Source organism: Penicillium cinerascens (assembly GCF_028974065.1).
Source record: "Penicillium cinerascens strain IBT 15544 chromosome Unknown contig_9_segment0_segment0, whole genome shotgun sequence".
NCBI lineage: Eukaryota > Fungi > Ascomycota > Eurotiomycetes > Eurotiales > Aspergillaceae > Penicillium > Penicillium cinerascens.
In genome coordinates this window covers 2,591,798-2,605,280 of record NW_026695296.1, presented here as the reverse complement: position 1 = coordinate 2,605,280, position 13,483 = coordinate 2,591,798, and the positions used below count along the sequence as shown (strand labels likewise).

Sequence of the window (13,483 nt, the reverse complement as noted above, 5' to 3'; positions counted from 1 at the left end):
TGGGGTACGTGCTAAATGTAGGCCGACAGCTCGGGAGTTGCGGGCCTGGCCTGCAACTATTGTCTGCATCGAAATTTCCCTTAATTGAGTAGTACAACCTGCAAAAGATTGAATAATTTAGATCGGTATGCAGGGAACTAGATCATAACTAGTTCCAAACTAGTTAATTCATATGACGTACGCAGTGCTATTCCGCTGAGGAAGCCCGTACTCCTCGGTCTACTCTATCCGCCGCTGGGCCTAAGCAATTGTAGTGAAAAGGGCCTCGTCCGCGTGAAGGTGACCCATCCTAGTGAGCTCGGGGTCAAGGAACTCGCAGCACTTAACACTAGAGCAGGTGTAGCGTTTTTTCTCTGTTGTACAGCCAAGATACGCGTTGTAAACGTTTTTTGCTGCACCTTTACCGTGGAACGAGTACTGGACCTGGAGAATAAGTTAGAAAGTAGATCTTAAGTAGTAAAAACTATCCAAAACTTACCGATTTAAGCGAGTCTTTCACTTGATGGGGCTTGATATTTTCGAGGTTCACTACGTATGCGAATCCGGCGTCATGCGTTCGTGGATACTTAGGTAGTATGGCCACATGCTCAATAAATGCAGCTGATACAGGGTCTGATGTTCGTCCTGTTAAAGGAGTCGGAAGGGGATCTAGGTGCTAGAGAATTAATTGGTAGTTTGTGTCTAGTTATAGTGAATTAAGATGTATCGTAGTCAAGATATATTTACCTCGTTTGGGTGCGGGATAGCTATATAGCGATCTTCAAATGTACTATCCTCCTCGAATTCAGGGTCGCTATCGTAAGATTTTGGTTTAGGATCAAACTGTATAACATCCCCAAGTAAACGATTTGCATGGGTCTTCCAGATGGGATCATTAAGATGCGCCATGGTGGTGGTAATGGTGGTGAAGACTAAAAAACATACCAAAACAAATACAATATGTAGGTAAAATACCTGGTTACTATGGCATACCACAGCTGGTATGTGTCGATTCTGCTGGGTGCAGTGAGTTTTTCAAGAAAAGTGGGGCGGGGTGCAGTGACCTCAAACCGGGGTGCACTGACCTGTAATCTGACTAGGGAGGGGGGGTCGGATTACCGGTTCCCTAAATTTATCGTGTATCCCGCCATATCTAATCTATTCTATTTAGATAGTAGCTACTTGTACTCTGGGAGCCCGTTAATTAGCGGCTCTGGCCCCGTCATCGTCCGGTACGCATAGGCGCATGCTATTGAAATTTACAAATCTAATCTTCCTTGCTTGCAATAGGTCACATTCACCAATGCGGTCCTGTTGAATTTCCTACAACCTGTAAAAGACTTGAACTATGGCTCTGAATCTGCCGTGGTAGGCGGCAGATCGCCTAATCTAGGCGGACTGGGCCGCTTCGGGCGCCATATCCCTAATTTGCTAATTACCCGGGTTACATTTTACCATATTACCCGCCTAAATAGCTATAAGTCATTTCTTGGAACTCACTTCGACCGTAAAAATTCTAAAGATTTCGTCACGTACGTTCACTGAAGGCAACATGGATCAAAATAGACACTGGGTCCATACTTGGACCGCGATGCCCATGCCCACCGAACCAGACAATCTTCCCCCGAAAAAATTTGTAAGTGCTTACCTAAGACACTGAGAGTTACCTAAAAAGGTAATATTGATCAAAGTCTCCAAGACTCGAAACACGACAATTTTTCCCAATACAACAATCCGACAAACCGTTAAAATCACGCTCGGCACCGAAAATTTCTTTCGTCTGCGCTTATCCAACGCGTTTGGCACCGATTATCTGACTCTTTCCCAAATTACCATGGCCCTGGCACATGATAACATATCTGGAAGTAGCAGAATCAAAGCTAATACGCTGCGAAACGTTACCTTTGACGATGGGCTGGAAACGACGAATATTGTGTGCGGGGCGCAAGCGGTCTCTGATCCTATTAGTTTCGGGTTCCCCTTATCGCCGAATACAGTGCTCTGCATTAGTATCTTTTTAAAGGATGGGCAAGACAGCCAAACGGGAATTACTTCGCACCCAGGCAGCCGGACGTCATCATTTTGCAGTCTGGGCAATTGCGCTTCTGAAACTGATTTGATCGATCCTTCTGTTCAGGAGATTGAGCATTGGTCAGTCGATATGGTATTCTAGAAGGATGAATTCTTATTCATTGGCTTAGGTTTTACATCTCTGGGATTGAAGTTTTGGTTCCGCGCGAATGGGGCGCATTCGCTATTATTGGCGATAGCATCACGGATGGGAGATGCAGTACAACCAATGGGAACGACCGGTAAATAGAACCTTTTCATTTGAGATCGTCATACTTCCACTGCATATTTAGACTAACTCATCTGTATTTCAGTTGGCCTGATCTTCTATTTTCCCGTCTACAGTCCAATCCAGTCACTGCATTCATCTCTATACTCAACCAAGCAGCGGGTGGCAACCGTATCCTAGCAGACGGACTAGGTCCCAACCTTCTCAGCCGTCTCGATCGTGACGTCCTTTCTCTCTCTGGTGTGAAATATGTTTTAATATTCGAAGGCGTGAATGATATTGGAACCGCCGAAGCCAATGAAGAAAGCCAGAAAGTCATTGGTGATCGGATGATTGCCGGATATAAACAGGTCGTGACGAGAGTACATGCACATGGAATTTCTATATTTGCTGCGACTATCACGCCCTTTGAACGGAGGAAAGGGGAAGTCGTGGCTGATGCGGAAGCTGAGGGACTTTCGAGGTATTCGCATCCGATTCGGGCCCGGACGAGACAACGGGTCAACAAATGGATTCATGAGAGTGGTGTGTTCGACGCTGTCATTGATTTCAATGAAGTCCTTGAGGATAACGATGAGAACGGGCTGTTGAAGAGAGAGTTTGATTCGGGGGATCGTTTGCATCCTAATACGCAAGCCTTTAAGGAGATGGCGGATTTTTTCCCATTAGATGTTTTTGAGAGGGTTTTATTCTTTTAAATATACCGAATTGAACAAAGTGTTTGATTTCGCTGTTATGTGACGGTCCTAGCAATAGGTTTTATAGAAGTAAGGAATTGATACAGCGAACCACCCCTCCCCATTTCTCCTACCAACCTTCCATGCCTAATTTCTTAGGCCTCAATAACCTAATAGGATTAGCTTAATAAAATCCTCACCGCGTTTCTCACCGATTTTGACCATTTCTTTACATCTCAATCTCCCTTTTGTTATCTCTTTAAGGACAGGGAGGTCATGGAGAGCAGGGTCCTAGAGGGCGTGGACGCGCGGTCGAAGATCGGAGGGTACTACGCAGCAGTCAAGGTGGTCAAGGGATGCTGAATAATCATCATATAGGCATAACGTAACCGGTAAGCGAGCCGCCCATGTAAGCGAGCCGCCCACCCAACCATTTTTTCGCGTCCACACGCGTCCTTCTATTTTCTACCAACCACCATGCCTCCAAAACGCGGTCAATTAAGCCAAGATTTTATCGAGCAAGAGGGCCGCCTCGAATTAGCCGTTCAGGCTATAAAAAACAAAGAAATCAGCTCTATTCGCGAGACTGCGCGCCGTTTTAATGTGCCTCGCACTACCCTCCGCGACCGCGTTAATGGCCGCCTATTTCGCCCTCAAACACGCGCTAATAGCCATAAATTGACCCAAACTGAAGAGGAATCGCTAAAGCGATGGATATTATCAATGGACTCGCGTGGAGCAGCCCCTAGGCCCTCTATGGTGCGAGAAATGGCGAATCTTTTGCTTGCAAAGCGCGGTTTAACCCCAATCCAAACGGTCGGCGAAAAATAGGTCTATAATTATACCCAACGTCATTCAGAGCTAAAATCCCGCTTTTCACGTCGATACGATTACCAACGAGCAAAATAAGAGGACCCAAAGGTTATTCAAGAGTGGTTTAATCGCGTACAAGCTACGGTTCAGCAATACGGTATCCTACCGGAGGATATCTATAATTTTGGCGAGACGGGCTTCGCGATGGGCCTTACGGCGACCGTAAAGGTCATTACCCGATCGGAATACTACGGTCGGAGAGCGGTTTTACAGCCAGGAAATCGGGAGTGGGTAACTACAATTGAATTAATTAGCGCTTCTGGGTGGGCGCTTCCGCCGACGATTATCTTCAAAGGCAAACTATACAATCAGGCTTGGTTCGATGACCTCCTAGGGAATTAGCGCTTCGAAGTTAGTCAAAACGGGTAGACGACAGACGAGATAGGCCTTCGATGGCTTCAAAAACTATTTATACCGTCGACGAATAGCCGCACGCAAGGCCGATATCGTTTATTAGTCCTTGATGGGCACGGTAGCTATTTAACCGCCCAATTCGACTAAATTTGCTTAGAAAACGAGATAATTCCTATTTGTATACTAGCGTATAGCTCGCATCTTTTACAACCGCTTGATATTGGTTGTTTTGCAGTTTTAAAGCGCTCTTACGGAGGCTTAGTTAATCAAAAAACGAGGCTTGGCATCAACCATATTGATAAGCTTGATTTCCTTATAGCCTACCCAACTGCCCGCGATAGCGCTTTTCAAGCGCTTACAATAAAAAATAGCTTCGCAGCAAGGGGTTTAGTGCTATTTGACCTAGAACGAGTGCTTTCAAAGCTCAATATCTAGCTTCGGACGCCTACACCCTCAGGAAGCCGCCCAAACAGCCGATCTAGCGTTTTTACCCCAAAAACACCTACGACCGTCGCCAAATTACTTAAATAAGGAGCGTCAATCCAGGCCTTCCTAAAACGACGCTTATATAGCCCCCCATCGCCCTCACAGACCGCGTTAAACTAGCTTATCAAGGGCTGCTAGCTCGCTATGCAGAACGGTATATTACTTGAGCAAGAAATCAAGGAATTACGGGCTGCCAACGCGGTGCAGAGGCGAAAACGCGCACGAATTAGTAGGCGTATAGCCTTCGAAGCTGGTATGTCAGTTCAGGAAGCTCAGGAGCATTTACAAGCCCGTGAGGCTATTATACAGCCTACGGCACCGTCTCCAGCAGCACCCAGTCAGCCTATTCAGCAGGCGATAGCACCAGCGCGACGACGTCAGTTTACGTGTTCTTTATGTAATTAGGTTGGGCATAGGGCAAATCAATGTAATCAGAGATAATTTAGTGAATATAAAGGCGTTTTGGTTGAAAAAATAGGTGTAAAGTAAAAAAGTAGATGGTTGGGTGGCCCACTCGCTTACATGGCCCACTCGCTTACATGGCCCACTCGCTTACATGGCCCACTCGCTTACCGATTACGTTAAGAGCGATGCATGTAAAAAGCCAAAAGCGAGCGATTTAATGGGATAAAAACCAACTGTTTTACTATGTAAACCAACATTAAAAATCTCTACAGCTAAGAAAACTTCACCTTAAAAATTAGGCATGATTTATTCGGCAGAAATTACCTGTCTAAGAAATCAGGCAGGCGGGGGTGGGGGGTTCGCTGTATCAATTCCCTAGAAGTATTAGGGTATGTATTTACTAGACCAGATCAAGAGCTATACACAGCCAGCTGACGAATGGGAGTATGTGTCAAAAGTGTTGCACATCAATCAATCATGAAAACAAATAAGTAACCATAGACCGGGGAGGAACCTTAACCTGGAACGAGCCACCACTTGCCGACACGATGGGGGCTAGGAGCTCCAAGTCATAATCGTTGTTCGTGATATAAGGTTCAACGGACAAACCCGATTTGAGGCCAGTGACTTGTACGTTAACCTCAACGTCCAAATCGCCTTGGTTCAGCAACTGAGTAGCGATGCGTCCGTTATGGTTTTTGAAAGAGCTGACGGTGAGATTGGCATGTGAACTAACAGCCTCAATGCGACGAGCACCAGGACGCACAAACTTGCTGAACTGTGTGAATGCCCAAAATCTCTTGGAAGGAATTACCTCATTATTGATGAGGTTGATCAGGGCACTGTTCGTAGTCGAGTTCTCGGCACCAATCCAGTAGAGAAATCCACTAGTACCGGCATCTCTCAGGGCAACCTGAATATGATTGGCCCATGTCAGTCCCTCTCCAGGGCCTCCATTCTTGTAGAAAGTGTAGGGAGTAAAGTCGCCAGTGAGATCAGCCCACTCTGTCAACCAAGTCTTCTTATTGGTGCTGAGAGGATAGATGGGAGGGGAGTCGTATCCGTGACCTGTCACTACGTCGAGGTAGTTGATAGCTGGATCAGGGCCCGCTTTTAGACCAGCCATCATAGCTTCTTGGTCATCCCAGCCGATGCTATCGCAGCAGTTTATCTTGAGGTTAAGACCAGACTTCCTGACAGTCTTGGCAAGCACGCGAATAAAATCAGCAGCCTGTGTGCCATTTGAGAGCATACTGGCATAGGTGGCAGCAAACTGCGGCTCATTCAAGAAGCCCAGGTGAGTGATTTCCACCCCGGACTCTTTATAAAAGCGCGCATACTGGACGAGATAGTTGGCATAAGCCTGCATCCAGTTTCCAGTGGTACATGATTCATTGGTCACACCACAGAGGTATCCACCATTATCATTGTCATCGTCGGTCTTCATATAGCCCGGAGCAGACCAGGCATCGGCGTACAGAGTCTGGAGACCACGCGAATAGGCTTGTTGGGCTAGCGGGAATTGACCGCTGTCGTAGTGATCCCAAACATACTCAGGCTTTGCATTGGGACCCCCTGGGTTTATAGGCTCAATAGAGTTCATAAAGTTGCTGTCAGATGTGTTGCTAGACCCGATTCCGTTGCGTAGAATAGTGAAGCCCGCGCCGAAGTTTTCGTCATAGAGGAGGTTAAGAACGAGGGTCTGATTCACGACTGGCAAGCCATATTTGCCAAAGATATCTTCAGCACGTTGAAATGCTTGAGAGGCTCCGAACCCGTCTATTTCCTGGAATTGAACTTTGGGGTTGACGGAGACGGAGATGCGAGATGACACTGTGGGTGTTGCCCCGACTCTCGCGACCAGTGCATTGAGAAACAAGAGTTTTTCAATGACAGAGAACTTCATTTTGACACACAGAAGCAAAACAATTGAACTTGAATAACACAACACAATGCAAACCCTTCTTTGTCCAGGATATTGATCCGGTTTAAAACATAGCTAGTGCACCAGGATCTCGTGAAAATAAATTTGTATCAGTGCGGACAGCACCAAGTATCAAAGAATTTAGCATAATCTGCACACTGACCCTCATCTCCGGATAAAAGCGAACCCCGGATTTGGGTCTCAGGTTTTCCTAGTGCAAGCCGTCTTTCACTCCTGCATAGGCTAGCCTGAATCCTGTACGAGGGCATCCTGGTCGGTATGTTTTAGCCTAAAGCCAACTGCCAGATTATTACAGAAGAATGGAATATGCCTCCAATTTTGTTTACTATTCCTTGCGTGAAACCAACTTTACCATAGTTTGGTTAATCTGGAAACAGCGGGGAAGTGGGGGCAGCAAAGAACCTACTCCGTTCTTAGCTTGGCCTATATTTCTTTCAGTTGGTGGAGTAATATACCCTATAACTATTCGTGCTCCGAGATTCTTCCGGCGAAACCGTCATTTATTAGGCAGGTCATAGGCGATCCTTCTATTAGCTACGTGAGGAGTAATATATTGACAAATTTTTCCATGATGATCTATCTCCAAGACCCGAGGAAGTCTTCAGACCTCTCCAGGCAACGACACGTGTGGCGTAACCCCCACGGGTCAGCGAATCTGAAAACCACCAATCACCATCATTTGTACCCCCACCCTCTCGCTTGCAAGGCTATGCTAATGGCGCCTGTTGGGTTCAAGCTCTCGCTAGGTAGTCACAAGGCTAGACTAAGTTACGTAGATGGGAGTTATGAGGTCCGGTAAAATTGGCTATTCTAATCAGCCCATTCAAAAGCCACCCAGTATTGTTTTGCTGTAACCGTAGAATACCACGGGCGTAGTTAATAATAAGGGCTGCCCTATCCACTACCTTTTTACAGAGCGTTCTTGACCTATTCCTTCTCCTAATTTTCGCAATCTTAGCTCGACAAATTATAATGTCTACCGCACAAGCAACCAAAGAGGATAAGGGCCAGCATGTTACCCACGATTAAGTCGTTGCGCCAGATCATGAACTTCCGTGCTGGGTTGGATTGGCCGAAGATGGTCGCAACGCAACCGCTGAGGAACACAGATTAGGCTTCTGGGATGCTGTCAAGCTATACCCCAAAGCGTGTATGTGGACGATGGTGGTTTCCTTAGTTGTCATCCTCGACGGTTACGATACTGCTTTTATCGGCTCTCTGTTTGGTTTCCCTGCTTTCTAGCAACAGTTCGGCCACGAGACCAGCAAAAAGGTCTCTTACCAACTTGACGCCAAATGGCAGACCGCGCTCGGTCTTGCCAGTCCATTGGGCAACATCTTCGGAATTTATATCAACGCCTTCTTGACCGAGAGATGGGGCCACAAAAAGACCTGTTTAGGTACATTGGGCTTCCTGACCGGGGTTCTTTTCATCCCTTTTTCGCGAAGAATATTCAAGTTCTCTTCGTTGGAGGACTTCTCTGTGGTCTCGCATGGGGCGTATTTACTACCTTGGCTCCTGCATACGCCTCTGAAGTGGCACCTGTTGTGCTCCGTTCCTATCTTGAAACATACGTCGTGCTCTGCTGGGGCATTGGTCAATTCGTCGCTACCGGTATTCTTGGACAGTCTCGACCATCGGACGGACGAATGGGCATAGCGTATCGCTCTTGCAGTGCAGTGGGTTTGGCCCGTGATCATTGTTCCTGCCCTCATCGTTGCGCCTGGGTCCCCATGGTGGTTGGTCTGCAAGGGTCGCATCATCGAGGCTGAGAAGTCCATCAAGCGTCTCTCCTCTCAGGGTCCGGATCACGCTAAAATGTCCATTTCCCTAATTATTGAGACTACCAAGCTGGAGATGGCAATGACTGAGGGTGCTCCATTCATCGATTGCGTTCGGGGCACCAACGCCTGGTGCACAGAGATTGGCTGCATTGTGTGGACTTCCCAGGTACTCAGCAGCTTTGCTATTACCTCTTATGCTACCTATTTCTATGAACAGGCTGGATTGGCTACTTCTGATGCGTACAAAATGAGTGTCGGCCAGAGTGGTCTGCACTTCCTCTGTACGCTGCTGTCAGTCTTGATTACGGGCAACTTTGGTAGTCGGCCGGTCCTCTTTTGTGGATATATTGGCATGGGCACATCCACGTTGATTTTGGGTATTATGGCCTGCGTTCACCAGACTTCAGTCCTAGGTTACGGAGAATCTGCGATGTACCTCCTTTGGTATGTCTTCTACGAGCTCACCCTCGGCCCGCTCGCATTCATCATTGTCGGAGAGATTTCCTCTACCCGGCTGCGCTCGAAGAGTATCTCTCTCGCGCGTAACGCTTACAACGTTGCCAACGTGTTCAGCTCCTCTGTCGTCCCTTATACCCTCAATCCAACTGAAGGTAAATGGAAAGGCAAGACAACGTTTTTGGCCGCTGGTTTCACTGTCATCCTTACTATTTGGGCCTACTTCCGCCTTCCCGAGTCTCAAGGACGGACCTATGAGGAACTGGACATCCTATTCTCCAAGAACTTGAAGGCTTGGGAGTTCATGAATGCGCAAATTGACGATGATGCTGCAGAGCATATTACAAAGAAGGATTAAGAGAATTAGGAGGAAGGGGATGTATTCCGTGCTCCTATAGCTATCATCTCTTACATTTGAGCTTTTTAATACGATGAAGTTACTGTATGGTTAAGTTCACGGATCTATGTTAGGCGACGCGCAAGTTGGATGGATATTTCTGAAAATGCCTTACTTTAATTGAAAAGAAAACCCACTTTATCAGTAGAAGATACTATAAGTTTAGATTAACGTATGCCAAAGCCTGTTGTTTCGGCGGGTCTACAGAGTAGAGCAAAAGCATGAACAGGTAGATGTAAATTGTCCGGGTGACCCATGCACGAACCTGTGCAGACCCCCAAGTAGCGAAGGATAATACAGCTTGAAAAGCTCACTATGCGTCCAATGGGAGGAGTTAACCAAATGCGTGGTATAACGTAACCGGTAAACGAGCCGCCCAGGTAAGCCAGCCGCCCACCATAGTAAAGTTGATATTTTACAAAGTAATAACTCAACAACCATAGCTTATTAGTAGTCCATACTATGAATCTTAGCTTAGAGATATTTAATAGGCTGGTTTACAAAGACTTAAGAAAATTCGGAAAACAAAGTCGAGATATAGCTATTAATGGTATATTACAGCCATATTCTGGTAAGCTAGTCGAGGTGATATTAGATCATTCCGAAATTAATATACTTTACTTCATTAACTGAGGATAACCTATATATCTCATATCAGCCCAATAGATGGCATGATTGTTGAGTTATTGCGTTGTAAAATATCAGCTTTACTATGGTGTTTTGGGGTGGGCCGCTGGCTTACATGGGCGGCTCGCTTACCAAATACGTTAGCTTTAGCCTGAGACGGGTAAATCGATCATTAACCAGGATCTAATAAAAGAGTGCATGTCTACCCCGCCTAAGGCTCGCCTAGGGGTAGAACGTGAAATATATGACTCCCAACTGACATTCTGAATCAATTCATTCTCAAGATGGTGATAGACAATGGTCTTGAGGGATGGCTGCGGTACTCTGCACTTCCCGCAGTATTTAGCAACACTCAACGGCGTTATTCAAGCATCATTGTCCTGAACAAGGATGAGACGAGCCCTGTTTACACGGCCGGAAAAGAGCTACAAGATGGTCTGAAACGCATCTTGGGTCAACATGTTGACATTGATTTTGTATTGACCGGTTCACCTACCTCCATCGTCGTCGGCACTCTTGGCGCATTCTCATCAGCCGGTGGCGACACCCAAGATATCCCCGCACTTAAAGAGGATGGTTTTTGGCTCCAAACAGATGCAGCCAACGACTGCGTCCACATCATCGGTCAGAATGAGCGCGGTGCTATTTATGGTGCTTTTGAGTATCTGATGCGTCTGGCACAAGGAAACTTCACACCTGTCGCATCTGCAAACAATCCGAGTGCTTCTATTCGATGGGTGAATCAATGGGACAACCTAGATGGAAGTATTGAGCGCGGATATGCGGGTCCGTCTATCTTCTTCAAAGATGGTGAGGTTGTTAAGGACATGACCAGAATTTCTCAGTTCGCTCGTCTCCTCTCATCGATCCGGATCAATGCTGTCGTCATCAACAACGTCAATGCCAACCCCAAGCTTTTCAGCGAGACAAATCTCAATGGTCTCCGTCGCATTGCAGATGCTATGCGGCCTTGGGGCGTACGTATTGGTATATCACTATACTTCGACTCTCCCAAGGAGTTTGGTGGTCTTCCTACCTCTGACCCCTTGGACCCCGCTGTCAACGACTGGTGGAAGAAGATCACAGCCAAGGTGTACGAGAACGTCCACGATCTCGTCGGATACACAATCAAGGCCAACTCTGAGGGTCAGCCAGGGCCCCTAACGTATAAACGCACCCTGGCCGATGGGGCCAACATGTTTGCCCGAGCTTTGAAACCTCACGGTGATGGTGTTGTCATGTACCGTGCCTTCGTGTACAACCACCACCTCGACGAGTCTGTGTGGAAACACGATCGGGCCAATGCAGCTGTCGACTTCTTCAAAGATCTAGACGGCTTCTTCGAAGACAATGTCATCGTCCAGATCAAATGGGGCCCCATTGATTTCCAAGTCCGCGAGCCGCCCTCTCCCTTATTGGCCAACCTCAGGAAAACCAAAGCTGCTATTGAGTTCCAGGTCGCGCAGGAGTATCTCGGTCAACAGTCACATTTTGTTTACATGGCGCCGCTCTGGAGAGAGATACTTGACTATGACATGAGGATCGACGGCAAAGACTCCCACATCCGGGACATTGTCTCTGGCGAACGCCTTGGTTGGAGCCGCAGCGGCTACACCGCGGTCCTCAACATCGGAAGTGATACAACCTGGATTGGTAACCATCTCTCTATGTCCAACATGTACGCATACGGCCGTATTGCCTGGGACCCCCTCTCGGATCCAGTGTCTATGATCCAAGACTGGGCACGTCTCACCTTTGGCCTACACAAGATCATTGTTGATACAATTACCAAGATATCCATGGAATCCTGGCCCACGTATGAGAATTATAGCGGAAATCTGGGTATCCAGACACTCTGCGACATCATCTACACTCACTACGGTCCCAGTCCCGGATCGCAGGATGGCAATGGGTGGGGTCAATGGACCCGCGCCAACGCGCATTCAATCGGTATGGATCGAACCGTTGCTACCGGATCTGGGAATTCAGGCCAATACCCCCCTGAAATTGCCGCTATGTACGAGAATATCGAAACAACTCCTGATAATCTTCTCCTCTGGTTCCACCATGTGCCTTACACCCATCGCCTGAAGTCCGGCAAGACAGTTATCCAACATTTCTACGACGCACACTACGAGGGTGCCACGAATGCACAATCTTTCCTAGTGGAATGGGCGAAATTAAAGGGCCTCATCGACGACCACCGCTTTGACCATGTCGCATTCAAGTTGGAATATCAGGCCGGTCATGCACTTGTCTGGCGAGACTCTGTTAACTACTTCTATTTCGCAAAATGTGGGATTCCAGATGAGAAGAATCGCGTCGGAAATCACCAGTGGCGCATACAAGCCCAGGACATGCAGTTGTCCGGCTACAAGGTTGTCTCAGTGACACCCGTCGAGGCGGCGTCTCAGGGGAAGGCCATTATCACCAAGACGAACGATGCACCTGGTATTGCCCAGAAGGAACTTTCATGCCTATCTGGCACCTATGATATTGCAGTCAACTACTACGACCATCTTGGTGGACGGTCCAAGTATGAAATTTTTCTCGGAGAGAAATTGATTGGAGCCTGGACGGGTGATCTGGAAGATAAGCTGGGGCATGATTTCTCGGAGTTTTTGGATGGTCACTCTGCAACAAGAATTACTTTCCGCGGAATCAAGGTGGAAAATGGTGACTTGCTTAAGATTATTGGTCAACCTGATGGCAGTGAACTTGCTCCATTGGACTATGTTTCTGTCTTGCCGAAGGGTGCCATTGATTAAATGATGATTTGGGCTATCTATTTTTATTTCTCGAAATGGATCCATTCGACTTTACATAAATTGGTGATAGAAAATGGAGGAGGTGGAAGCCTGCGCCCTTGACACAAATTCTGAGCAGTTGTTCCAAAATAAAAAGGGAATTGTTCCACCCACCCCCTTTACTGCTCACAGAGGGCACAGGTGATCGCCTATATGCACCTGCTCACAAGCCCCCATGGCTCCATGCCTGATTTCTTAGGCTTCCTACGTTTCTGCCAAATAAATCATGCAATTCTGGTTTATAGAGTAACTATCCATTTTTAGCTTATAAAATCGCTCCATTACTATACAATCAAATTACTATATGTCAGAATTCTAGGTGTACGCATTTGTATACAGGGCTTTATATATTTGTTATGTTTGTTGACCCTCAAAATGTTTCGAGGGCCACCTT

At 47.0% G+C, this 13,483-nt stretch overlaps 5 protein-coding genes across 5 annotated transcripts; 3 read left to right on the top strand and 2 right to left on the bottom strand.

Moving 5' to 3' along the window:
* Nucleotides 1-240: 240 nt before the first annotated feature.
* N7498_007833 (uncharacterized protein) lies at nucleotides 241-888 on the bottom strand (the record flags this gene model as incomplete). Its single annotated transcript, XM_058454895.1, has 3 exons — nucleotides 241-423; nucleotides 479-655; nucleotides 727-888. The coding sequence occupies 3 exons, from the start codon at nucleotides 886-888 to the stop codon at nucleotides 241-243; spliced, it is 522 nt and encodes a 173-aa protein (XP_058307144.1).
* Nucleotides 889-1,531: 643 nt separating this feature from the next.
* On the top strand, nucleotides 1,532-2,976 carry N7498_007832 (SGNH/GDSL hydrolase family protein; the record flags this gene model as incomplete). The annotated part of the gene is made up of 4 exons (XM_058454894.1): nucleotides 1,532-1,615; nucleotides 1,655-2,130; nucleotides 2,181-2,291; nucleotides 2,364-2,976. 4 exons carry the CDS (start codon nucleotides 1,532-1,534, stop codon nucleotides 2,974-2,976), a joined length of 1,284 nt encoding a protein of 427 aa, XP_058307143.1.
* A 2,572-nt stretch (nucleotides 2,977-5,548) lies between these two features.
* N7498_007831 (uncharacterized protein) lies at nucleotides 5,549-6,979 on the bottom strand (the record flags this gene model as incomplete). Its single annotated transcript, XM_058454893.1, has 1 exon — nucleotides 5,549-6,979. One exon carries the CDS (start codon nucleotides 6,977-6,979, stop codon nucleotides 5,549-5,551), a length of 1,431 nt encoding a protein of 476 aa, XP_058307142.1.
* Nucleotides 6,980-8,313: 1,334 nt separating this feature from the next.
* On the top strand, nucleotides 8,314-9,616 carry N7498_007830 (uncharacterized protein; the record flags this gene model as incomplete). The annotated part of the gene is made up of 2 exons (XM_058454892.1): nucleotides 8,314-8,632; nucleotides 8,694-9,616. 2 exons carry the CDS (start codon nucleotides 8,314-8,316, stop codon nucleotides 9,614-9,616), a joined length of 1,242 nt encoding a protein of 413 aa, XP_058307141.1.
* Nucleotides 9,617-10,566: 950 nt separating this feature from the next.
* On the top strand, nucleotides 10,567-13,050 carry N7498_007829 (uncharacterized protein; the record flags this gene model as incomplete). Its single annotated transcript, XM_058454891.1, has 1 exon — nucleotides 10,567-13,050. One exon carries the CDS (start codon nucleotides 10,567-10,569, stop codon nucleotides 13,048-13,050), a length of 2,484 nt encoding a protein of 827 aa, XP_058307140.1.
* Nucleotides 13,051-13,483: the final 433 nt, after the last annotated feature.